At 40.4% G+C, this 26883-nt stretch overlaps 1 protein-coding gene across 5 annotated transcripts in view; it reads right to left on the bottom strand.

Annotated features, from left to right (window-relative positions):
• Nucleotides 1-26883, bottom strand: part of cd276 (CD276 molecule) — a 61687-nt gene that overhangs the window by 17268 nt on the left and 17536 nt on the right. For 4 of the 5 annotated variants that reach the window (XR_010912908.1, XR_010912914.1, XM_067495297.1 and 1 more), the window contains 2 exons: nt 25703-25999; nt 2464-2601 (listed from right to left, as the gene is read on the bottom strand). Coding sequence is in view for 3 of the 5 variants with exons in the window: in XM_067495297.1 (XP_067351398.1) it covers nt 2464-2601; nt 25703-25999 (435 nt within the window). In the remaining 2 variants the exon portion in view is untranslated. The remainder of the gene's footprint in view (nt 1-2463; nt 2602-25702; nt 26000-26883) is intronic. The other variant, XM_067495300.1, reaches the window with a different exon arrangement.

Below are 26883 nucleotides of genomic sequence, written 5' to 3'. Positions count from 1 at the left end.
GCAGAGAGTAAGAAGTGCTTCTCTTGTAAACTGGGTGTGTTACAGTTCTCTTCCCCTATTGGCTTCATCCCAAATCTAAGGAAGTAATGAGGAGTACAGTTATAACCAAAACACAAAAGCCGTAAAAAGACAAGAGCTAGGGGGCAAAGAAAAAAAGTTTCTCCCAAAGGCAAGGAGAGTCTTAGTATTCCTCAGCACCTTCCCCTTCTACCTCTGTTTTGTTACCCAAATGTGGCACAGCACTGTTGCTGAACCTCTTAGAACCCTGCTGTGACATCATGAATGATTCAAAAGTAAGAGAAAGGTAATGGTTCCATTTAGTAATCCTATAGTGCTATAAATACGCTGCTTTGTGGGCCTAATTCATTAATTCTTGCACCCTTGAAGCAACGGAGTCTTTTTCTTTTATAAATCTTTGTGCCTATTAGAACACGAGGCTTAATGGCAGCAACATTTGGGTGGCACAGATTTTAATTCATTTTCTCCTCTTTTAAATGTGAACTCAAAAATGAATCCAGTTTGCTCATTAAGAAAAACAAAACAGTGTCAGCAGTTTTCTTTGGCTAATTTTAAAGGATAAGGCATTCTATAAATGTTGGTTTTATGAATATTTTCTGCTAAAATAAATGTGCGTGTCTGTTAATACAGCGGTGTCACTTGCCATCCTAAGAGATCAATGTGAGGAATAAATGTTATAAGACATGTGCACTACTGTGGTAAAAACCCCTTTGGGGAATCACTGCCTCCCTTATGACTGTCCCCTGTGACACTGGGGAGATCCATCCCATGTCACCTACACATGATCTCAAGAGTAGGTCTGATTAAATCATACGCTTACCTAAATGTAAAATGAACTTTGGAGAAATGCAACAGTACCCCTGGATAGGTTAATGAAAGCATATATTAGATACATAGCCACGGTCGTTATGTGAGTCAGGGCAGAAGGACGGGATGAAATAAAAAACACACAGCAATGAAAAAAAATGTTGTGCAGGTGTAGACACAACACTGGAACTGGAATTGGGCTTTAGCTTCTAGCTGCAATACCACAAGCTGCTGTGCTCTGTTAGGATACACATTCAGGTCTTGCACATACATTATGACAGGCAAGAAAAATGACTTACTCACTTCTCCACTTTTACTGACCCTTCTACCCTAGCTACCCAGACAGGATGAAGAGAGTCAACTTCAATCTGGCAATACCCAGGAACAACATTAAAAGATAAGACAACTACAATTAGGTTGCACACAGCTCTGGGTATGTGCATAGCAATCCTATTTTAAGCCCCTCCAAATCTGTATTCATACAGTATCATTCTATCAGGAGTATAACAGAGCATGATATGTGAATAAGTCATTGTTCCTATTCTTCAGCTACGTGCTTAGAAAACACTAAAGACTGCAGAAACATAGCTGGCAGGGGACAAAATAGGACTTCACTTTTCAATAAGCCGGACACTAGATAACCACATAATCAATCCTGCCTTCGGTGTTGAGGCCGCAGCCGAAAAATGGATCTCCTCATCCAGCCCACTACAGAAAAGACCCTGCAACCCTGGGAGCCCTTTGCCCGTGGGAGGAACTGCATTATATTTCTGTCTTTCCATTTCATTTGATTTCATATGTTCCATGGAGCTATTTACTCTTTCCTCTGAGTCTGTGTCACTTCCATATTTATTTTTAAACCTCTGGGCCCTGGTGCAGACACTGGCTGACCTTTATTTAAATGTCTCCTCCACTCTGAGCAGATCTCATTACAGCAGAGCGGGTGGCTTTGCACTATCTATCTCATTTCAAAACTTTTTCTCTTTGCACTTGCGGCCATCCACAGCTATTCCGCAACGCTAATTACTGGACTGGAGCAATGATGTTTCCCTCTGCCGAAGATATGTGTCCCACCATCTGAGGTCCTAGCAATACGCATTAAGCAGAACTCCCTCTGGATCCCCAAAGTTCCTTGAGCAGTTAACATCTCATCACTGCTTTCTGTGTATCTCTCCCTCACTCTCATTGTGCCTCCCACATGATCTAGGCAACACATCGCAATTATGCATATCATATACTTGCCCACTTTGTGAAGAGTTTAAGGAGTCATTCTGCATTATAATGAGAGCCCTGAGAAGGTTTGAAAGGGCCTGAGAGCATGATAGGTTAGCATCCATTATTCAACAAGCCCTTGTACTGCACTTGAACGCAGTAATCCTACACAGTCCAAGGAAAACTAGGAAATTATTCCATTACTCCCTCTTTTGCAGATTTAGCTCCAAAGTTGCCACTGCTTTGGGATTTAAGTTACATATTGCCCCAAATAAAGGCGGGACAGCCCGGGACACATGCTTTTATCTAATGGTGAAAATTAAACACAAATTTTAAAAAGAGTTAACACTAAAGAATTTTGCTCATCACAAAACACCCTGGTGTTGAATGTGCAGAGCCATTTCTCTGCTCTTCTATTCTCTCTACCTTCTCTCCTGGCCTCCTCGCAGCTCTCCTTGATCTTCCTGCGGCAGACAGCAGCCAGGGCAATGAGCAGCACCAGCAGACACACAGCCAGGCCAATGGTTACCCACAGAGCCACCGGGGGGAAGCCAATGTTCTGACCTGAAGCAAAGGGTAAAGGGAGAGAGGGTAGAAAAGGGAGAGCCTCAATATTTAGTGTGCACAGCTAAAATAAGAGCACAACTGTCAGCGCCGTATACATAACCATCATTTGAGTTTGTTGTCATGAAAATCCTTAGTCATCCACATCGCAGAACTACTAAAGCACAACACGGTAACACGGATGACGATGGAAATTATCAGCCACTCCTTAGTAGGGTTGCGTCAGAGACAGTAGGGAAAACAGAAATAAATATGAACCTTTGCATTAAGTGAACTGTGTAATATCTTCTTTTCTAGTCTCCAATTAAGACACTTGAGTCTTTCAACTGAGTCCAGATGGCTTACAAGGCACACAAGACCGTGTTGTCATTTCCCTCAAACAGCATTGGCACAGGTTTAAGAGGATGTTGGCGCTAACTATCCCACCCCCTGCCTTCTGCTGCTCAGATGTCTGATGCATTTTCTTTAAAAATCTATAACTTGTTAATGTCTGGTATATTGTTATCTCTCTGAAAGTTTACTAAGTGTTACAATTTAGTGCTATATTTCAAATATGAAACAGCCGAGCCACTAAATATCTGTGAACCTGGCTGTAGCAGAAACAGGCCTCCTTCAGAGAGTGCCCAGTCTGAACACAGTAAAAAAATGAAAAAAAAAACTGAAAAATGAAAACTATGTAGCATCTGTAAGGACTTGGCATCAGTGATAAAGACAGGGTATACCACAGCCCAGCCAAGATAGAGGGCAAATAGAGGCATCCCTTTGGAGGTGATCAATCCTCAGATGGAAATCCAGTCTATCTGATGCTGAGAAACAAAGGTACCGGAATGTCCTAGAAACAGAATAAATGAAAGGCCACAGAGGGCCGTAGAGAAGATGTACTCACTGATTGCAGAAAAGGGTCATAAAAAGTCAAAAAAAAAAATCTGTTCAGTATTTATTCTGCTGTTTTAGACACGCTAATGGGACTGTGCTGTGTCCACTGTGAAGCTCATGTTTCCCAGAGAATAAATATCATATACCTGCAAAATTAATCCTCAACTGTTCTTTGTGTGTAGTGCTAATTAACAAATGTTAGCATATTAAAGAGGTAAATTCCAATGGTGAACACGGTAATCTTACTTGTGCACCATCAGCATGACGGCATTGCCTGTGTGAGCATGTTTGTGTGGGGGTATTAGCCTTTAGCTCAAGGCACCGCTGTGCCGAACTGCAGCCCCACAAAGCTGTTAGCATGGCTGGAGACTTTTTCTAGTTGCAAACTAATCCTTGGTGTCTTGGTGAAATGCCACTAACACAATGTAAAGATTTATTATATATAGATGGACAATTGTTGCTAAGGCAAGTAATATATGCTAATCGTTCCACATTTACTGTCATCATTATAATCTAATTAGAATCTCTAGGATCACCATAGTATGTGTAAACATATATTTCTATTTCAAGAGAGTCTCTTAATACACAGGCTCTATACAGACTCTCTGGCATTGCTACTGCAAAGCAGGATAAACAACCAAATGTCACAGAGAAAGGATAAAATCTGGAAAGTCAATCTTGTCATTTTGATGAAGCTATGTATGTCTCCCCAGGCTAGGCATGACTGATGATACTGTGGCTTGCTGTCCACCGAGCCCTTTACTCTGCTATATTTAAAGAATGACCATCTGAGACCCACTTTGTATTAACAGTGAAACCACAATACATATGTGAAAGAGGAATAATCGTACACAAGCTGTTCATGTCTCACAAAGTCCAAAAAGTAACAAATGTGTCTAGCTTTTTTGTGACGAGTAAAAAAGTCGTGGTGCACTTTTTTTTCCCCCCATTGTCTTTCTCTTTCTACTCTCACACCTTCCCACCACGCGCTCCCTCCCTCAAGGCAGACTGATAAAGACAAATGCCATAGTCGGCTATCATTGCTACGCCGGGGCCCAGAGGGCTGCAGGATCAAATTTTTCTTTTTCTCTTGTTTGATGATGTGATTTTGTTTTCTTCAGAAATAGATTTGTCTCTAATGGCTCTGTTTACCTTCCCTCTCTTTCCCCTTTTCCCCATTCCCTCCGTGCAAGGGTGAGGATGGAGTGTTTTGGGCTGCACTGTCACATTACACAGAGTCTGCAGACTTCACAGTTTTAGCAAAGAGAGCAAAGTATAGATACACATCTGCCATTTTCTTTATACCAAGAGCAGCACTTGTTTGTTAAATAAAAAAAAAAATTAATAAATTAATGTTAAACCAAAAACAGGCATTTCACAACGGACACTCTGATGTGGAAAGTGTGCCTGTAGTAGGCAGATAATGAAGCTGACCATATATGCACACAAGCTTGTTTGATCGTTCAGTACTGTAATACTGTATTTTTATCTTTCCACATTCAAAGGTTGTTGATAAGCAAACAAATAATGGGCAGGGGCTGAGGTATATGTACCACCTCAGTGTACATAAAAAGGACACTATATGTATATATAGCAGATCTCTTTTCCCATATAATTTAATATCATATGAAAGCCTGGAGTCATTGTAAAACTCTGCTCATTTCAGCACATTTAAACTGCATACTGCATTTATGAATTTTGTCTTTATTGGACTGTACAGTTTTTATGTGTGTCAGTAAAACTGCACTCGGTTTGCACTTTTTCAGAAGCCCTTATTGTGACATCATAAATCCAAAACCTCCTACCAGACTTAAATGACATCCAGTAAATTGTAAACATTCATTTTGAGATTTGCAGAAGAGCTCGCTTCTTGTGCTAGGTCCTGAGATTGTTCTAATTCAGTTATAAAATGTCACAGTCACATCAGTTGATATCACATCTGTCTCATGATAGATCCACTAGGTGAACACAATTACAGGAGCATCTGCACAATATAATGCAAGTCCAATATAAAACACTACAATGCTCGAATTTTATGGACACCGTGTCTGTAAGGCATTGAGTCAATGCTATGACAGTTTTAGTAGCTATGAAATGGAGCTGTGATATTATCTTTTATTATATTGTACATAATACCGTGATGTGTTATTGTGTCCACCCATTGCAGCTTTTTCGTTATTGAGCACTATTAAATTTCTTTACAAAATGACATATAATGAAAAGGTACTACACCTAAATTAATGTTTGCAACATTTTATATAGGTTATATAAACCACACCTGGAGCGTATCCCCCACTGCTGTGTCTTACACAAGGTGGTGCTTCACCAGAGGTGTTTTGTGTATCATAGGAGGCCACAGCAGACTGCTAAAGTAAAAATAGATATTTAATGGGGGCAGGCAGGAGTAAGATAAAACACCACCTCCATATGGAGCCTCTAACACAGGGCACATCACCAGTGAGAAATGAAGTTCCCTGAGTCTCTGGAAGACACTATAGGGGACTCACAAGGGGCCAGGTTAGGTATTGTTTGGACTTCAGTGAATGTGAGAGCCAAGATTTGCAGGCATTTTTACAAGCCTGAGTGTTTTCTCTCCAGCACCTTTGGTGGAATAAAGTGCTCGTAAGACTCCCTTGCCTGTCATCTTGGTTCTGCAACATGAAGACAGTGGAGATCAAAGCTGCTTTCTCTCCAACTGTCACCCCCGTTTTACCTGCCTAGAAGAAACCTACCCTCTTAAGCTGTGACCAAAGGAGAATAATGTCCCTTGACAGAAGGATGGCTTCAGGCTAAGAGGAGCCTCGAGGCTCATTGTAGACTGGAGGGATGAGGCAGAGGAGAGGAAAAGTCAATTAGGTTTTTCTTTCATTGTCAGGATGAACAAGCTGGCCTTATACTGCCTGGCTGTGAAACAGAGGAAGAGAGAAGGGGACCTGTAGAGGAGGGGTGTTGATCACAGAAGAGCAAAGTGGACCAGGGGGTGGCCTGGGGGTTAAACAGTAGAAGGGCCCCAACCCGGCCTGAGGGCCTATACTGCTCTAGAAACCAGAGAGAAACAGCCAGGCCCAGCAATGGAAATAGGGATATACATCTCTCAAACAACGAGACGCATGGTAGAGATAAAGACATTCATGCAGACAATACAGTAAGTCAGAGAACGAACAGTAAAAGGAATGAAACATAAAACTCTGTGAGACAAAGCACCAGCTCGTGTTAAGTCACATTCACCCAACGCCGGTGAGGTGATTGATGCAGACTACCACAGTGAGTCGGGATTTAAACTTCAATTGTAGATCTCACAATAAAGAGATAGGCAGAAACAATAACAACAGTGCTAATGGAAAGAAGATGGCCTTGGTGTCAGAGGACACGGATTAGCCAGAATGAAAAACAAGAGCATGAATATTACAATTATACTGAACGACTTTGAATTTGTTTCAGCTTTAGTTTCAATTACTAGCCCTCATTATGGACCTTGAAGGTGTCCATCAAAGTCTTTCAACCCTACGCATTGACATCCAGCATGACAAATAGTGAGCGCAAAGACACACCAGCTGTTCTCGCAGCATTTCTGGGAACACCTCTCCTCTCTGGGAGAGGACAAGAAGCTCAATTGTAGAGAAAAAAAACTGGCAAACTGAGATGGATGGTGACAGTTTTTTGTCCTGTCAGCATCTTTGCTTTGAGCTTTCACTTCTCTTGTTGCATTTCAATAAATTGCTTTTCACCGAGATGATGCCTCACTGTCTTATTGGAATGCAGAGAGGCAATGCGCTCGTCTCTAGGAGGACCTAGCACCCATTTACTTACACAATTTATCTGACATTATTGCCCTTCCCTTGTTGCCACGGGCTCGGGCACACACAAGTGTATGATGTGCAGACGTGCACACTAAAACAGAGTAATGGCTCTCCGTTTATAGGAATAAAGTTTCTAAAAGCCCCCCTTTTTTCTCCTCAGCATGAGACCTATAAAAGCCATCTGGTGTGGTGGAAGGTGAGCAGGAGACAAAGGTAGAATTAGGGAATCACTAAAGGTTTGAGGCAGGTCAATCACAGAGCAAACCGAGTAGCAGAAAAAACCAAGCAGGTATTGAACTGGTAACTGCGTGAATGCTGGACCTGATTGGAATCACAATGATGTTTTGTTGTATTAATCTACTCTAAACTAGGATGCTGTCTCTCAGCCATGTCAGACTGCTACTGACCTTTCTGCAGTGGAAGGTTCACTCACATTCCAGAGACACTCTGCCTGTAATGCAGCAGTGTGAATTTAGAGTTGAGTTGGTGTGGTAAGGTTACCTCCCACCTAAAATGAGTCAGACTTTAATCTGATTGATCCACAGGTGATTTTTCCCTACCGCCCAACGGTCACATACCATGGAAGAAAGGTTACATGGAGACATGAAGACGGATTGAGCTTGATTTACAATTGGCCGGTCGATGCAGGATATGGATTTTCGTAGCCTGCTCATACAAAACAACACTGTGGCTAACAGTTCATCAGAGGCGTGTCACAGAAAGGTATGCATAACTTACATAAAGATGGCAGCAAAAGATACTGGACAAAAATTAAACCTTTCTCAAACCTGGCAGAGACGAAAACTGTAGAGAAAAACTGTCACTGTAGAGAAAGAGCAGGATAAATTGGCCTTGCTAATATACCGACCTATGACGGCCAGGGGCAGATATTTGTGAGCATTGATGAGAAACTTAAAACATCATTACTGTAAATTCGTGTTGTGTGTTCTGAGATTTTGCCAGTGATTTAGTGTTTGATTTTTTATTTAGCTAAACTCTGACATATCAATACCTAGTATTTGTCAGGCTTTAGTTCTGAGCAACAGACAGAAACAGCTACTGTAACCAGCAAAGTTATGCACAGTGAACAGCTATGTCTGTTGCTAATGCTAGTTTATAATTTTATGAAAAATATCAACCAAACAAATAGACTCAAGACAATGAGACAATGTCATAATGTTTTTTGTCTTATTCTGTAAGTATTTTGTTACATACAGTATATATGTTGAACTATTCCTTCTCTATGAGATCATCTTTGGGCACAAACAGATGTAAAATGTTTAAACATAGATACTAGACTGTAGCTTTGTTTCAGAACATACACATTATGTTTATATTAGTTATTATTGTACATTATGCAACATTACAGACAGGGAAATGTTTGGCTGCTAATAATCCATGTTAGGGGACATCTGTTAATGGCTAACACTACATAAAGCTGATGTAAAAAAATACAATTCCCACATTCCTTCCTAATGTCATTGTGTCACATACTGTAAGCAAATAGGTAACACAGAAATCATTAAAGCATCTCTCAGTGACTGCCAGCAGGGTTTTGTGTATGACCAAGCCCACAATGACAGTGATTTATCTGGGACGGAGGCATTGGGAAGATAAGTCACAGGTACATTCAAGAAATGATTTTCAGTCTTATACCAGGAGCATGGTTTGAGTCATTTTTCTCATCTTTACAGTTAAGGTAATCCCATACCCAGTTGACTGGCTAATTATGTAAATATACAGTTCAGAGCCAACTGCATGGCTGTTGTGTTTGCAAGACAGAGGCAACATTACAAGTGGAGGAGTGAGAGGATGCAATAGCTCTGCACAGGATTATATAAACACAAGACTGGGGTAGAGGTCGGCAGTGTCACCAGAATAAACTTAATAAACACCGGTTGAGATATGTGCCCTGATGGGGATTTAGCTACACTATTTGTTGTGGTACAGAATGGATTTTAAATGTCACGTCAAAGTGCACCGCGAGCATCGGCTCACTGCACGTTAACCAGCGAGCATATATTTCCCTTTTACACTACAACAAATGCACATTTCTGTGCTAAGAAAAGGACAAACCATGAGGAAACCTGCCAACTACTATGAGGGATTTTTGAGAATGTGCTCCAGCACCGACACAAGCAGCAGTGGCACTGGTGTAAAACGACAAACCATGCCGACACTGTTGCCAGAGTCCCTGTCCTAATGATAAGACAAGTAAGCCGTGGAAGGACATGGTGAAAACATGGGATTCATGGTACATAAAACAGACTCGCAAGCATTTCACCCGAAAGAAAATCCTGAACTTGCACTGTAGATGCTGTGAAGTGAAGCAAACAACACACGCGCACACACACACACACACACACACACACACACACACACACACACACACACACACACACACACACCTAAACCTATAACCATCACAACTAAATGCCAGACCCAAACCTCTACACTAAACTAATTCTAACCTGAACCATAAAACAAAGTATTAACCTCCAAACAGCCCTTTTATGACCGAAATGTCCTCATACAATGGTTCCAAACTAAAAGTTCTCCACACAACTACTTCAAAACAAATTATACATGAAAGGGATATCAGGTTATTCATTACGGGGAGGAAATTGCAGTGTCTTGTTATGAGGTAAAAAATAAAAAATAAAAAAATACCATGACATATATCATCACTATCAGCTTTGGGGGAAATAAAAACACCATAATGCCTGGACTTAGCGTGTGAGAAGGATAAAAGTGGTTGACAATACAATCTCACAAGCGGTCTACCCACCTCATCTAACATCAGCCACGCTAGCTCTCTCATCATCTCCTATGTCCCTCCCAGCCCTGATGGGGCCCCAATTAAAAACTCCTCTGATGTCTAGTAACTGACAGAGACTCCATCAATTCCACACATGCCTTTCCACCGAGAGTGGCATTAAGATGTTCGAGGGAGAGTGGGCTATTGATTTTCCTTTTTTTTTTTGGATCACTCCATTTCTTCATCTTCGCAATGAACGCGCAACTTGGGTGCAATAATCAGTTTACAATGTTGTGCTGTCTAAATTGTTAATTAGCTTTAAAACAAGAGCTGCCTGTGAGGTCCTGAGGATGTGTAGGACAGAATCACTAGTGACAGCTATCAGTACTAAAACAGACTATCTGCCTGGCTGATAATGCTGAGTAGTAAAGCCAAGAGCGGAGTGACAAGAAAATAGCCATTTAAATCTGAGGGCATTCACTGATCCTGCCAAACAAACCCAACCTTCATTTTACACCTGAGCTACTCCATGCTCCTCTTAGAATATTAATAATACTGTACAGAGACTGTGGTGGAGGAGGTGGAGCGGTCGTCAACCAATCCCCCCAGTTGCATGTTCGTTCCCCAGCTCCTCTGGTCATATGTCACAATGTCCTTGAGCAAGACATTGAACCCAAACTTAGTTGCTCCGGTGAGCATTGGCCAGCTGCATAGCAGCTCCCCCATCGATGTGTGTGAGTGTAAGTGTGGATGGGTGAATGAGAAGCAGTGTAAAGGGCTTTGAATACCAATAGGTGAAAAACGCTATATAAGTGCAGACCATTTACATATTAACCCCTTGAAGGCAGGGCAACAAGCTAGTAGCACAATACTGACCTATAGTTATCTAAAGCCTTTTGACAAACTTCATAGCAGTTACCTACAGATCCAGAGTCAGCAGATTCATTTATTTGTAGTTGTGGCTCTGGTCAATGCACGATTATAAATGTAACATTTATTTACAGAAGCAAACTGTAAATATGTGGGCTTCAACGCCAAAGCGCTGAGCCAAAAGATGCTAAGATGTGCCAGAGGAATTAGGGTAACTGCATGCTTACACAATAGGTTTCTGTGGGTTTATTACTACATAAATTGTGATACTGGCTTTGCTAGCACTTTATTTTTATCAGTGCACATTCACATGCTGATATTGAGAAATCACTATATGAAAGTAATAAAGTACACAAACAATGCATAACCAGGCCTCATTACACACAGTAACTAATTTTCAGTCCCTTTCCTAATGCAAAGCCGTGCTAACATGGGCCAAAACTTATTTCTATGGCTCATCGCACCAAGAACAAACTACAGCTTGAAACTTTGCAGTTTAGGATGTGCACACCTATTACTGAAACAACTCCTGTGTTGCATCAGTATAGTGCAAAGTGGGTGACAAATATCATCCAGGAAATGAACCTTAACATGACAGTTATTGAACCATCCATTCAGTGTTCACTCAACACATACAGTACAATAGTTGAACTAGTTTTTGTACTGCACTCTGTACTATAATACTTCCCATTTGCTTTGTGTTTCGTTAAAATTGCTATGAAAATGTAATCACACAGCTCGATCCTATCCAACATCCTTTGTTTAGTAATTTATGAAAAGTAATCCATAAATATTTAAGTATCAATGTTTCTTATGAACAAAATCTACAGTAACAGTTTCTGCTCACATGATGGCATCTCTGAATGCAAAGCATTGTGATGTACACCTAAACCAATATCACAAAGCAATGCAAGTTTTCTGCAAAACATGAAAGAACTGCCTGGACCTCTTCAAAGTGTGCAGGTTCTGAGTATGCTTCTTCCACTGCTGTATTAGTAGAAGAATATATAATGACAGATTTTTTTAAAAAGACATGTCTCTGTATGTCTTTGCCTAGGGCTCTCATTATGAAACAGCATTTCTCATTTTCCTCTGTGGCAGTCTTTGGTGGTTACTGGAGAGAGGGATGAATATCCTCAAAGTACTTGAGCTAGGCTGGCCTCAGAGTAGATCATCTCAACAAAAAATAAATAAAAAAATCAACCTTCCTCACATCTGATTCGCGTATATTTTTTTTTTTTTACTTTGGATTCTGATAAATACAATGCTGCTGATTGACACCCATAACATCTGGGTGCTTTGTACATAGATGGTCTATGTACATTACAAAGCATCATTGTGTATAAAGTTAATTTTCTCACCCAAATGAAAATATTTTTTCTGCCAAACAGGTGACCTGACCTATTGGTTTTTGTTGTTATAGTTAGCCAACAGCTATCATTAGCATTAGTATATATTGTATATAATGTCTGATTTTAGAACATTTTAAGGGCAGAGTTAAATGTTCATTGTTCCTCCACTAAAACAAACAAGCACTTTGACTTGGTGGTTATTGGTCAAAAGAGAGATCAAAACCTAGCATTGTTTCTTAGTTACATTTGCACTCTTAGCTTAAATAAATGGCTGCACTTTGGAAGCTGGAGTAAGAAGTTGAGGAAGAAGACTCTCCATTATGGGCTCAGCTGGATCAATACACACTGTACAACTCTAGAAACTCTAGTCTTTTCCTAAGTTTAAAAAGATTAAACAGTGTCAGCCACATTTGATTGAGTGAGTTTGAGCATCTTGTAAAATATCATGGAACACAAAACTACCACTCAAATTGGTAAAAGTACCATTATTTATAACTACAATTACATTAAAATGTAACATTCATGGCATATTTAGATAAATTTTTTATTGCAGTCATTTTAAAAAAGCAATGCAGTTCTTTTAGTGTCCCTAACAATGCCTCCAAGCTGTTCTAAAATTACTGTCAAGTACAGCTTCTTATGGCTTATTGCTTAAATATTCTTAGTCTCCTTCCAGTACTTTTAAATATCTTGGACAGACTGAAAAAAATGGCTGTAAATCTCTATCTCTCCGTGGAATATAAATAATCACAGTCTCACAACTTGTGTGTAGCAAGTTGTTTAGTCTGAGAAAATGCTCAGCCTCTGGTGGAGAAACAGTCAGAGACAGCATCCTCATACTGTTGTCCCAAAAGGCTAGCACTGTCCACAAAACTAATACATTAGGACATAAATCAGCCAATGCACAAACAGGGACATTTATCCACCCATTTGCTATAACATGTCTACACTGAAGAATTGGTAAAGCAAGTATTTATTATGACTGAAATGCATTTTATTAATAAAGTAAGTTAAGGTAGACATAGTTTTTAATGAGAATGTTGGTATAGAATTACAAGTATTTAATAATTTGACGAGAGCAATTAAATATTTGACTATTTAGAATGAAAGTTACTTCAATTATTTGGAAAGTAGTTTTTGTTTCATACATTTCATGCGTTTTAGTTTACTAACAATTTCAAATATTTTCGAATGTACTTACTAGTCGGTGGTTTAATTTCATGCATAAGCTTGTAAGTAAAAAGTTGCTTGTAAAAAAAAAACTATTACATTTAAATACAGTATATTTATATATATATTGCAGTGTATTTATTAAAAAGGCAAAATTTAAATAAAGATAACTTTATAGTCACGGTTCTTTTTTGGGTATCCACAATTCTATCAGTCATGCAATTCTGGATATCCAAAATGTGTGCGGTGTTAGCATTTATGTGATTGACAGAATGCTCATAATGCATATCTGTTACTTCTGAGTCATCGAAACTAAAATTTAAGGTATCTGCCAAATGTTGACTATTCATATCTCTTTCAGCTAGTAAGTTAGTTTGAGACATCCAAAAAGACACTCAAATCTTATAAATGTGCCAAAATAAACACATCCTTTAACAGAATTATGAAAAGTTGAAAATCCATTAAATATATATGTAATTTGAATTTTCAGAGTCTAATGGCAATTGTCAGCCAATAACAAACAAACATTTCCAATGATGATCAAATTGTAACTTAATCTCTTTCTTGCCAAAATGCTGGTTTTGCCCTCCTGGCTCCAGGCCTTGAAAAGATAAATAAGAGATAAAAATTCATAAAAAGAGTGAAACAGATGAGAAAATGAAAGCACACCTGCCAGAAAACAATCTACATGGCTGCAAGTTACTGTTTATTCATCCTTGAGCAAAACATTAACCCCTAAAACTGTCCTGTGGTGCTGCTAACTGACTGGCAGAATATGACTTTGGCTGTTCCCAGGTGTGTGTGTGAACTAGGTCACTGCTATAAACAGCATGCATGCCAGGCAAGCATTTCTGAGTAAAGAAAAAAAAAAAAAAACACTAACTCCTTCACTTGGACTGTGACTTTGAGACAATGTTCTTTCCAACAGAACTTTGAATGCCGGAAAAAAGGAGTTTTCAAAAAGACTGAGGGCTTCAGCCACATTGGTGCAGGATTTAATTAAACAGTAATTACAGGTGCACCAACAGATTGTTACATAACCTGGAGCTGTACATGTACAATCTACAATATAGTATGTTTCTGTATTTTTGGGCCAGCCAATTTTGAGAGCTTAATAATAGATCTGATCGAATCAGCCAATCATGCGGTAGGTGCACAAAGCATTTAGGCATGTAGACATGGTCCAAACGATCTGCTGAAGTTCCAACTGAGCATCTGAATGGTGTAAAAAAGGTGGTTAGGTCGGTGTAATGCCATAGCCGACATAAGTGTTGTTGCTAACCATGTCCACCCCTTTATGAGAACGGGAGATTCGCATCCTGGATGTGTAGATGGACCAAAGGAAATGTTTCTAGCACCTAGTTGACTCTTTGACGCGGACATTTAAGGCAGTTTGGATAGAAAAAGGGGGTCCAACCTGGTGCTAGGAAGGTTTTATTTATATACAGGATGGGGGTGGGGCAGAGTAGATTGTTTCTAAGTTTCATGCTAGCATTAATTTGAATTACATATTGTAGCTTTAAGTTTAGTTATTATAGGTGACCCTTTCCCAGACACTTGTTCCTTTGTAGTTTACATTTTAGTGGGGCTTTCAATCAATTAAAAATTGTCATTATAATAAATTGCAGACTGTTTATAGTCAATCGCAATTAATTGCAAATGAATCGCACACATTTTATTCAGAATTTTTTAAGGTTTAATACTCTTATTAGCACAGGAGTGGACACTAATTTGGTGGAGCTAATGAACTGACAACTTTTCAAAAATTATTATTTCTACAAAAGCAAATTTGCTTGTGCTTGTGTTTTATTGAGCTACTTTTATTGTTTCTTTTACTCACAAAGTTGTATTTGCATGCAAGTGTCTAACCTCAACTGGGATCTGTCTCCCTGATGCTGTAGCTGCTGTGCGGTATGGATGGGTGTATGTAGGCGCTTCCCCGCTCCCATTTAGACAAAGTGGAGAAAGTACATCGGACACAGTCAGTGCACTCTTTGAATGCAAATAAAATACTGAGAATCGATCAGCTTTCATACTCATTGGCATTGTCGAGCTTTGCACAGCTGAGACCACAGGTCATCATAACAGAACCGAACAGAAAAGAATATTAAAGGAGTCAAAAATTAGTGACGTTAAAAGAAATTTGCAAATAGGTTATTATAGTGTTGTAATTGTTGACAGCCCTGCTTTTTAGTGACACAACATATCTTTTAAGCGACCTAAACAGCAAGGAAATATTAGAGCATCATTTTCCTCCCTTTTTTGGAACATTTTGGTGCCATCATGCACACTGCTGTTGTTATTGAAGCCCTCTTTCCTCTGCTTTAAAGCGTTTGATTTTTAACATAAAAATACTAGGAGGAGCTTTATTTAAATCATTTAGTAAGAATCAAAGGCAAATCTACAATGTACAAGGATTACAACGTGAATCCCAGTTTACTCTGTAACCATGACAGCTTCTTTTCCTGCTTTGGGTACTGGCACAAATTCTTCTTGAGGTACACAAAGGAAAACAGGACACACTTACTTTTGTCTCAGGATGTAAGTCATCACTCTGCTGAAGCAGCACATATTTCAAACCTATAACCAGTTACATTGTTGCCTACACAATGTCCTCACATTGTGTTATATGGATTTATCAAAATGCAGAGAAATACAAATCCAGAACGGTTAGTGTTTCATTTAGCCAGATCTGTACAGAGGATGCAACAACAACAATTAATATGTGGGATGCTGATCTAGATATATCACTGAACCTGAGACAATGCTCAGTAAAGTACATTGTGCAAAAATATCTTTGTGTGTGGTCATTTGATCAATTTTATAGTTTTCTATCCCCGGTGTGTCGCTAAATATGGATGTTATCTACGATACATTAAACCCTTAACTAAATACTGTTCGTTGTGTTCTTCCAGCATGAAATATAATGAGATGTTGTTAGACAGCTTTTGAGCAGAGCCACAATAGTCATTTTCCCCGTTTGCCATCCTCATGCTAAGTTAACCAGCTGCTGGCTGTAGCCTTATTCTATATTTAAGCCAAAGTTAATGTATCGATCCTTTCATCTAACTCTGCAACAGAAAGCAAATAAGCTTATTTGTGAAATTCTTGGATCCAGGATACAGCCATAGTACTCTGTAACACTCTTAGTAGAGAAGCCCTGTTTAGATTGCTTAACCCTTCTTACAACCACATGGGGAAAACGACTCGACATTACAAATGGCATCACTCTTCATCTGGTGGAGTAAGTGCCTGAGAGCATCGGGACAGATACATTATAGCTATGACAGACTCTTGCAGTGTGGGTCACTGAGCTGTCTCTGCCGTTGACAGAGAGTTGAACTTGCTGTGAAAACACACACGAGGAGGGCAAGTGATGAAATTAAACTCAGTTGACAATATTAATAAGGTAAGAGGACCGAGTTGGTTTGCTTGTGGACAGCTTGTCTGTAATGAGCTGCAAGTTGTCAGGCTCCGGAGAGACAGGCGTGGCTAGAGAGCCCAAGCCAGCAAGAAGATATTAATGCAGCCTGAAGGGGATGTGAGTCATCGCAAGCCGCTGTCCATTCACAGTGGTATCATAAGGAGCACAACCACAGCGTGACTTAATCACAGTCATTACTGTGATATTTGACACTCGGGTTGGAATAAAGGACTCTGTAATAGGTGTGTTTCATATCAGGCAGCAAGTCAATGATCGCTTACGTTTTTTCAAGTCAAGCTGTCACTATAGAGTGAGGTGAGTTGAGCACTGTACATGCTTGAAACGCCTCTCTTCTGGGATACGGCCACACAGTCTGGTCTTAACTTCCATTTCACACTTTCTAATCAATTACTGGTCTCTAGTGCTATTGGAAAAAAGAGCCACGTATCCTGAGAATGAGCTAAATCTTGTAATGCCTCCTAATTGAAAACACATTATAGCACTAGACAATGCTGTTTGTGTGTAGTCAGCCACTAATTTGGACTATATTTGCATGGCCAGATAAAAGCAAATTACTGACGATGCAAATAATTTATGAGACAATAATTCATGCTGTTATCAGGTGCAAAGTTTAAACACCAAACATACTAAAGTTGAATAATAAATAACAAAACTTCGGAGGTGCGCCCAGTCATTTGTTGGTGGCCACTCTCCCAGTGGTTCTGAAAAGCTGAAACTAATATGATTTCATTTTGTGAAGCCAAGACTGATGCCAGACCTCCCGAAACCAATCCTTCTTACAGGATTTAGCAGGAGCTGTGCGAAATGTACACTGCAGGGCCCCGCGGGTCCCAATGATAGTCCTCTCTGTGAGTCCAAATCAAAATGAACCCGATCAATAACAAAAGAGAGCTTTTGCGTGTTTACTGCCCCCATAAATACAGTGTCCTGAAAAGGAAAGTGAGGGAGGACAGACTCAGACATGCTTCTACAGAGCTGGGCCCAGATATAAAGATGTCAGACTGCTGTTCGTGGGAAGGTGCAGTGGGTAACAGCACACTGCTATGATATGATGGTCTTGGAGCAAATATGGTTTCTGCTTTTGATCACACCCAGGAAAACAGAAAAAAAACAAACAAACCTTGAGGTGTGTGAATGTAAACATCCATGAACATCCTGTGCATGTACACACACACACACACACACACACACACACACACAGTGATGACCTTTTCTTGCAGAACAAATGCCAAACAAACAGAAAAAGAAAAACTCACTGTCCAAGGAGAACTAGTACACTGATGTAGCTTTTAATTGTTACAAAGACAAAACATTTGCCACCCAAACAGGGCTAGGAAAATTTGTAATGGTTAAAAAGTCAAGCTGGCAGAAATGGGGCATGAATAAAGACACAGTTAATCCCAGCACAAAAGGGAGGAACTCATTTTATCTTTGTCTTTGTACTCTTCTTCTAAAAGAGTAGTGCACAGACCAGAAACTGCCCACAACTGAATCCAACCCAACAATCCCTCAGAGCTGCTAGGAGTAAGACTGCGAGCATGACAAATAACAACGCCTGGGTCTTAATACAGGGATAAGATTTCCAATACCGAAGGCCCAGAAGGGAACCTTCAAATGTCTTCGAGTACTGACAGCAGCAAGTGGCCCCAGTTAATAATCCTGGAATTAATGTGCTTACAATGGTGCCATTGGTGCCCACCTGAATTTATTTTAGATTGCCTACATTACTTCATCTGTCTATTCAGTTGTTTTCCCTGGCTGGGTTCCTGATAAGATAGGGCACACATTCAGAAAGAGAAAGAAGGCCCGCTTGTACACCGGCCACTAATTAATACAGTGCTGCGATGGGAAAGTTACCTGCTTGGTGCTCTACTGACAACAGATTCATTTATACTGCTGTTTTCTGCTTCTCCAAAAGCTCTGTTAATTACATTTAAATAAGTCCTCCCTCAGTAGACAACAAGAACAGGCACAGTGGTTTGTTATAGAAACTGAAAAAAACAAAAAACAATATTCTGGGCAAATATATTTCCCCAAGGTTGACAGACAGAGGTTCTAATAAAAGTTCCTACTAGAGAAAGATACATACTTGTAAAATATTTCATTAGTATTCATCATAATAGCGAAAACTCAAAGTTAACATTTACTCTAATGAGAGCACCTGTGAACCAGTGGATGGCTACATCTTTTTGTTTGGCCCTCTGGCAATGCCTTTACTCTGATTTAAGACCCAAATAATATTTCAGAACAGCCACACAGAATTTTCAAAGACAATAGTCAAAAACATATAGCTTAGGACTCTAAACAGTCTTATGCTTTAAGAGTTTTCAGAGAAAATACTTTTTGAGGGAGTTCTTAAAAACACTTTCTAGCTTGAGTAAGTGTGGCAGGAAGCTATAGATGGCAACAAAATCAGGGTCCAGCTCTAAAGGCATTTTAATGTAGTTAGGAAAAGAGGGCAAGAAGTAAGCAGGCCCAAATCTAAGAAATAAACTAAATTTAATGAACAGCTGAATGTGCTCAAACACACCACCTATCATTAGCACCTGTTTTTGATCCACTACAAAGGTCAATGTTTATGTAGCAATTAAAGATGTTTTTTAACCTTGATTTTCCTAGTGAAGGTTGCTTGACAATCACACAGTGATGTTTATTACTGGATGTGTGTGATAAACATTCTCCTTGGGGAAATGCACCCTACAAAAGCAGTTTTCTGCCTGGAGAGGAATAATAGAATAAGTCGGCTTAGAAACCCATCTGTGAAGATTCTCAGTCATGCAGGTCATGCAAAGTGCTGTTCAGTGGCAACTGGATTCCACGGTTCCACAGCCGTCCACAATCTAACTCATGTGACTCCACATGTGAAAGCAGGGTGCAGGTGTCCCTCAAAGTGACATCAACTTACCGACTCCACAGAGTGTCTAGGCCTGTCTATCCGAGCGAGTTTGTCAGAGCTGAAGACTTTTGGATCTGGGGTGAAACGTCTTCAAGGACGACGAGCAAGTCCAGTTGCCACTGAACAGCACTTCTTTGTTGGCTCAGAAAAGACTTGTCCGAACTGAGGAAATGTCAAAGTGAATATAGTCTAGACGATACGGAGGAAAAACACATTGTAATTATTAGTGACAATGTTTATCCCGAGTTTATTCCGGTAACATGAAATAACATGTAAAATCATTGGCCACATACAGAAAATCATGTAGTCTTGCACAGGGGCCTTTCATAAAGGGTCTGAATTGGCCAATGGTACTGGGGAGATTAAAAGTAACAGCAAAGCTGAACTGGATGAGTGATCATGACAGTTTAAAAACTGTGACAAACAGGGACACAGTTTTGTTGATGCACAACAAATAAAACACAACTCAGCCAATTTTAGCCAGTTGTGCTTCCTATAGGCAAGAAAGAAAAAAAACAAACAAACACACCAACTGCAATTTCGACTTACAGATGCAGACACATCATCCTTGGCATCTATGGGCAATGAATGTAAAAGCTGCTGCAATGTTTACCAATACTAATAATCTGCAATGCAACGTGTCCATTTGATTGCAACTATTTAATAAATACATATCAATTTAAAGGACTTGTGAAGTATGATACATTGCTGTCATTTGAGTCACAGTTTATGTGGCTACAAAGTTTGAACATGAAACAATTATGGAAATGGGAGTGTGAGAGTGTTTACCAGACCACTGTATCCCGCCCGTCATCTCACTCTACCAGTAACACAACAACACCACATCTCTGAAAGAACTGCTGACAATCAACTTGTATTGTGGATAATTTGGAAGCAAAGTTACGACAAGACAGAAAAATGCATGGAGTTAAAAAGAAACCAAACGAACAAAATCTGTTTGGAAATTTGTTGCTTAAAAAAGAAACCATCCACTGTGAGTCCAACAATCTCTCCCTGCTTCATTTCAGTACGCTCTGCTACGTTCTTACAAGTCACTCATAAGAAAACACAAACTGTCCTGTAATGTTAAAGCCAATTCATAATTTACTTCAGCTAACATTTGGTGGACCACCAGACAGCCACACTTACAACTCTAGTAAAACACCCAACTATTGGCACTGAGTCACTATGCTGCCCAGTGAAAGCCAGCTCGATAGTAAAATTCAGCAGAAAGTCTTCTCCACCACGTGGGGTGATCTCCCTCCCTGCCAATGAGTCCATCTACTGCCTGTCAGGTCGTAGTGCCACAACTCTGAGCTGAGCAAACGTTTTCAGCTCTTCCTTTTCTTCTGTCATCCACTTCTCACCCCTCCTAACCCTGTCTTGCTAGCTCCCTCTCTCTATCTCCCTGCCTCATCTCTCCATCTTCATCTTTCCTCACTCTGTCTATATCCATCCGTGCACTGCTCACTGTAAATGCTGTGCCAGCAGAGTGGTGTGGGGGAAATGGCGCCATCCTCATTGAGAGAGCAAGCAGATGGAGTGGGGGTTGTGCTGGAGGGGGTGTTTCAGTGAGACAGGCCCTGAAACCCAGCAATCAGACAACACACTGCAATCACAAGGCCCCAGTAGATGGGATGCATAACTAAAGCTCAACATTTGGAAAAAGGATCAGTGAAAAAATTATAGGATATAGATGCTGGAGACCTAAACACTCCAAAAACATTATTCTTTTGCGAACAAAGTGGTCAGAATAGGCTGGGAGAGTGAGGCAATGCAAGTCATTAAAACCTTATATATTAATACTGGCTTCGTTTATTTGTCAAAGTGAGGCTTTTCTGTCATTCAGACTTTTTTCAACTTTTACAATAAAGTGGCTCCTTTTTGACAAAACCATGACTGTCATGGGGGGATCCACAGTACCCGTGCGCCTTTTGCCATATGCACGAGATTGGACAGTACATCAAAGGATGCATAACGCCAGAGTTCTCTTAGTACAACATGGCAGATGAACATGATTGTGTTCAAGGAGAATTCATTTTATTCCCGTGTTAATGCTGTTTAGGGCATTGTCCAAAACCCTCATGAATGTGCTGTGCGCTGAATAATGACTGACATTAGGGTCACAGCTTTTAAAGCATCACTTCCTAGCTTGTCCTATGTCGGCATGTTGTGATCTTGTGTGCTTACCTGTTAATGCAAAGACATGCAGTGCAGATCTGGGGCATGTTGAAAGCGGAGCATAAATGTTACTAGGTCCTACCTAGTATGAGTATTCTGACTTTATTATAAAAGTGACCAGCATGCTCATTGAGACATGAAGCCAACACACTCCTGTGTTATGGTGATGTGGTCAGATTAAAAAAATAAAGTTTTGCATTTCTGAAAAAGGGCTTAAGACAGACTGAGTGGGAGGAGGAGAGTTGGTACACAAGCTTGCTGGCCAGGAAAAGAGGCAGGCACAGTTCAACTGAGGACTGAAGCTGCTCCTTTCCATCATTCAAGCGTTCATTAATTCCAGCTGTTCCTGTGGGTTTCCCTGAAACTAAGCCTTGCTGCACACTGCAAAATCTAATTCCCTGCAACACAAAAACACTACCTACTTCAGAGCTATGCCTAAAAATGACCAGCAGCCTGCAGGATGTGCTTACATAAAGAACTGCCTTTGAGATGCGTGATAATGGTCTGCATATTGTTAACAGTTAGGATATTTCTGGTGAGGTAGTTAATTGGCTGTGATTATAAAAGAGCTAAGATTAACATGTGTGGCTTAACACAGACTCTTTAAAGTGTAGCTCACACCAGCCCACATAGTGCTCCACTCTGTGTGGGTAAAGGGTTCATTTTCTCAAAATTAACCTTATCAAACTACCGTTCTCCCTGGGGGGAAGAGTTGTATTACTATTGTAATTTTTCAGTCAGTGATTGGGGAAAGTGTGAAATTTTAACATGGTTGTTCATTCTTTACCTCCCCCATCACACCCTCTTTTCTTAGCCGCTAATTCCTTACTCAGTTTTTTTTAAACACTCCAATAGTCCATTTAGAATTTTAAGTAGATTTCCCCCACTTATATAATAAGATTCTCCACTGCTTGACTGTGCTGTGTTTGTAAGTGTATACAGCAAGCAAGTGTGCTTGCTGTATCAACTCAAGACCGACACACTCCACACTCTGCTAGGTCAAAATTAATTACAGAAGCTGTTAAGCACACACCAGCTGTTGTAAACAAATGCAAATACATTTTCATTTCAAACAAGCACCCTTGTATCATGGCACACAAAATACTGTAAATTTTCTATGCGTTTACTAAAAAGTCGGGCAGTCATCAAGCTGTGCTGGCGATCTTACAGAGAAATTACTCTTATTCGTGTAAACCCAGTTGCGGAAAATCATGCTCACCACTGTTTTAATTAAGGGTTTTCTGCAGTTTATTCGTGGATTTGCTTCTTTGGTGTACCTCTTTCAATCTTAAGTGCATCTCACTTCAATAACTTCCTCACACTTAGCCAGAGATGTTTTTGTCTTGTTTTCCTTGACCGAGTCTGCTCATACGCATTCCTTTTATTTTAGTTTGTTGTTAGTTGGGGAGAGGCAGTGCTTTGACAATCAAAGCCTATAAACCCAACTCAAATATTGCATTTAATCGTTCTAGTAGTTACTTGAGGCCTGGTATGTCGATGTGTGGTGTGTAGGCAAGGATTTGCATGGGTTGGCTTGTGCACCCATTTAGATAATGGGGAAATAAGTTAAATGTATGACTAAGGTCAAATACTGACTCAAAAAGAATCAAACGTGGACACACTCTCAGCAAGAGAGTAAAAACAGGTATCAAGCAAAACTCAACAAAAATTGTCTGTGGATAAGTTAGCTAACTTTTGTAAATGCAAAACAGTCAAAAAATGTTTCCAGTACAAACATTTAAAAAAAAAGAGAAGTTTATACAGTAAACAGACTTCTTAAAAGACCTATTCCACAATACTTTAATGCCACTGCATCTGAGAAAGGATTCTGACTAGGTGATAGTACAAGCAAAATCCTGCAGGAAATGCACTTATCTGTCAGCTCCAATCGAGAACCATTATATAACACAAAAAAGGGACTGAAAAAGCTGTAATAAATCTTTCTCATCCAGACAAAAAAGTTCAGCCCCACAAAGGTTCAATGCAGAATGGAGCCCAGTGAATGCAATGGAGTTGGGAAAAACAAATTTTCCAGTGGCTCAGCAGAGGACTAATAATCCTAAAGTACAGTCAAAGGTAAGACAGTATTCCTCTGCTGACCTACCATGTCAGCAGCACTGACTATGGTGACACTCCCCAGAATCATGACAGAAAGTCAAAATACACAACTTGCAAGTTGAAGGGAAGGGAAAAACTCACTAGATGGCACCCATCTCTCCCAACAGTTAATCAACTTTCCCCAACGTGATTGAACTGGTAATGAGTGTGATTATAGCACTATGAGCAGGTGAAGTGTACACACCTGTCCACACAACAGGCTATCAATGCAGATTATTAGTCTCCACTGTGTGTTCCCTGTCCCTGAAGACCAATACTCCATGTCTTGCATTGGAGTAATCTAAAAAACAAGATGATTAAGTATAATTGCATAAAACAATGCTTATGCCAAGCTTATGTAAATGTTACACTACAGCCGTGTACAAGGCCCAGCTGTCAGATATGCTGGCTCTGGCTTAAAAACAAATAGAATAGTATTCCCTTAAAAAAAAAAAAAAAAAAAGAGAGAAAACGTGACCATATAAATTACCAATCCATCTGACTCCGTAGTTTTTCTGGATGAGAGAGCCCCATTTGTAGAGATAAAATTAAATAAACAAAAAACTGACGTGAAAGGTTAAAAATAGAGTATCTTGTATTTCAACCAGACCTGAAATAGTGCATCAATCTACCAAAGGGAGAAGGGTAATCACAACCACAGACTATTTTAGCACCTCACAGTCATATTTCATTCTCACCATGTGTTTAATACCTTTCCACTCCCCCAGTGGTTCTTCTGACTGGATATCTGGGCTGTTTTAAAAGAGGCCAACCAAACTGTTAGAAAGGCCACCCTCCCTCAGCCATCCAGCAAGCCTGCCCTGCCAATCGGCCATCCTGTTTCCAGGCAGCACAGTCATTTCCCAGCCCAGTGGAGCAGCACTCCCTGACCTCTGCCTCGACCTCCACCTCGACAGCCCAAGCTCCAGTACCAGCTCCAGCCCACAGATCAGGCTCGGGCCACCTCTGCTTATTTATGAGCCATTTCACACAGGGCTGCTCCCATTAGAGACTCAGCCTTGGCCCACCTTACACGGCACTCTCCTTGCACTTAACACATACAGTACACCACAAAGGCCACGTGGGGATGGGTGAGTTGAGGAGACCATTAGACCTATCAGACACACAATAGGATTTCAAACAACAGACAAAGTCAAACATATTTATCTTCTTTGTGGTTCTGCTAGAATAACTATCACCTTTCACAGTCTTGTATCACTATACCGTCTTTTGAAAAATTTGATTTACAGCTATTTGACTATCCTCAGGGAAATAATCACCCATTGATTAAATTTAATATTGCACAAAGACAGATGAGTTATGCTTATCGAACCACAATTGGATATTTCATTATAACTCGTTCATTTCTTTGGGCTGAACTGTTACTTTTAGCAGAATACAAAGAGAGACACAGAAAAAAAGTTGATTCTCTCCAGCGTAAAATTCAACTAACAGATTGATTCAAGAGAGCATACACGACTTTAATGAGAAACTCTGCATATGCATGACTGAAAACAAGATTAGTCTGAGCTGGTAACATTCAAACACTGCAGGAAGCCACTGAATATTAGCTTGTTTACTTTGCACCAGACTGAAGGTGACAACAATAAAAGACCTGGAAGGTATTTATAATGGATGACGAAGACCCACACTCACCTGTGATTGTGACGAAAGCGAAGCCCTCGTCGCCAAGTAGTGGGTTGATCAATCGGCAGCTGTAGTTGCTATTGGGCTCTAGCACAACCGTTAGTGTGCTGGTCATTGTAAACAGTCCTTCTTCATTGGCCACAACTGAAGTAGCAATATTGTCTGTAAGGTTGCGCTCGCTCCCATCCTGCCATATCACGCCAGCCTCAGGATAGCCACCATAGGCCACACAAGTCAGGGTCACATTATCACCCGGCCGCAGGTTGGATTCAGGCTTCAAAGTCACCACAGGCTTGGAATAGGGGGCTGAGAAAAAAAAGGACGTGTACACAGAAAGAGGTGAGGGGGAGGGTTGATGATTCAGAGAGGAAAGAGAAATGAGGTGGTAGCAGGTGAGGGTTGGAGGGGTGGGGGGTGGGGGGAGACCAAGACACGTACTGAATTTAGTTACATTCTCTGCAGTGAGAGTCACCCTGGGAACTGTTTGACATGATTCCCATTAAATTCTTAATTATATTTGGGGAGCTTAGCATAACACAGTGCTTAAGATGCTACAGACAGACAGCATCTGTGGCACATCCTGATGCTGCACCTCTAACACTGAGCCATTCCCAGAAAGGATATACAGTGCACACCAGGAAGCAGAGGCGGGCAGAGAAATGTGGCATGCTCAGACATTTGGGACGACTCAGCCTATGCCATGGAAAAGAGCATAAAGGGGTGGGGGTAAGAGGTGCATCTTCAGCCTCGTCTGGAATCACGTTTCTCCAATCCCTTGAGCTAAAGCGCGAGTACAGTGGTGGCTGCTGTATTCCCAGAGACAATCATGGCACAGCAAACAATAGGGTGACGTTGAGGGCAAGATGAAATAAGTTTATCTGAGCTGCCTTTTGAAAAGTGGACTTGACACAAATACAGATTCAGCCTGGTACACACTAACTTCCTCAGCTGTCCATCTGACAGACAGCCAGATTTCTATTAAGGGCTTCTTTGGTTGTTTTCCAGTGTAGCATAAAGGAAGTCTACAATGCTAAGTGTAAATGCTGACTAAAAATAAAGCATATATAAATCTAATGCATAAAAAGGAGCCAATTTGTCACTGTTGGAAGTATCGTTCTCCCTCTCCCCAGCTAGGAGGAAAAAACATTGTATTCATTACGTCCACGTAATGCACATCCACCCGGCAGAAA

The sequence above is a fragment of the Channa argus genome, chromosome 2, assembly GCF_033026475.1.
Source record: "Channa argus isolate prfri chromosome 2, Channa argus male v1.0, whole genome shotgun sequence".
NCBI classification, from domain to species: Eukaryota; Metazoa; Chordata; class Actinopteri; order Anabantiformes; family Channidae; genus Channa; species Channa argus.
Note: the sequence above shows the minus strand (reverse complement) of the source record. Positions and strands in the feature narration are given on the sequence as shown.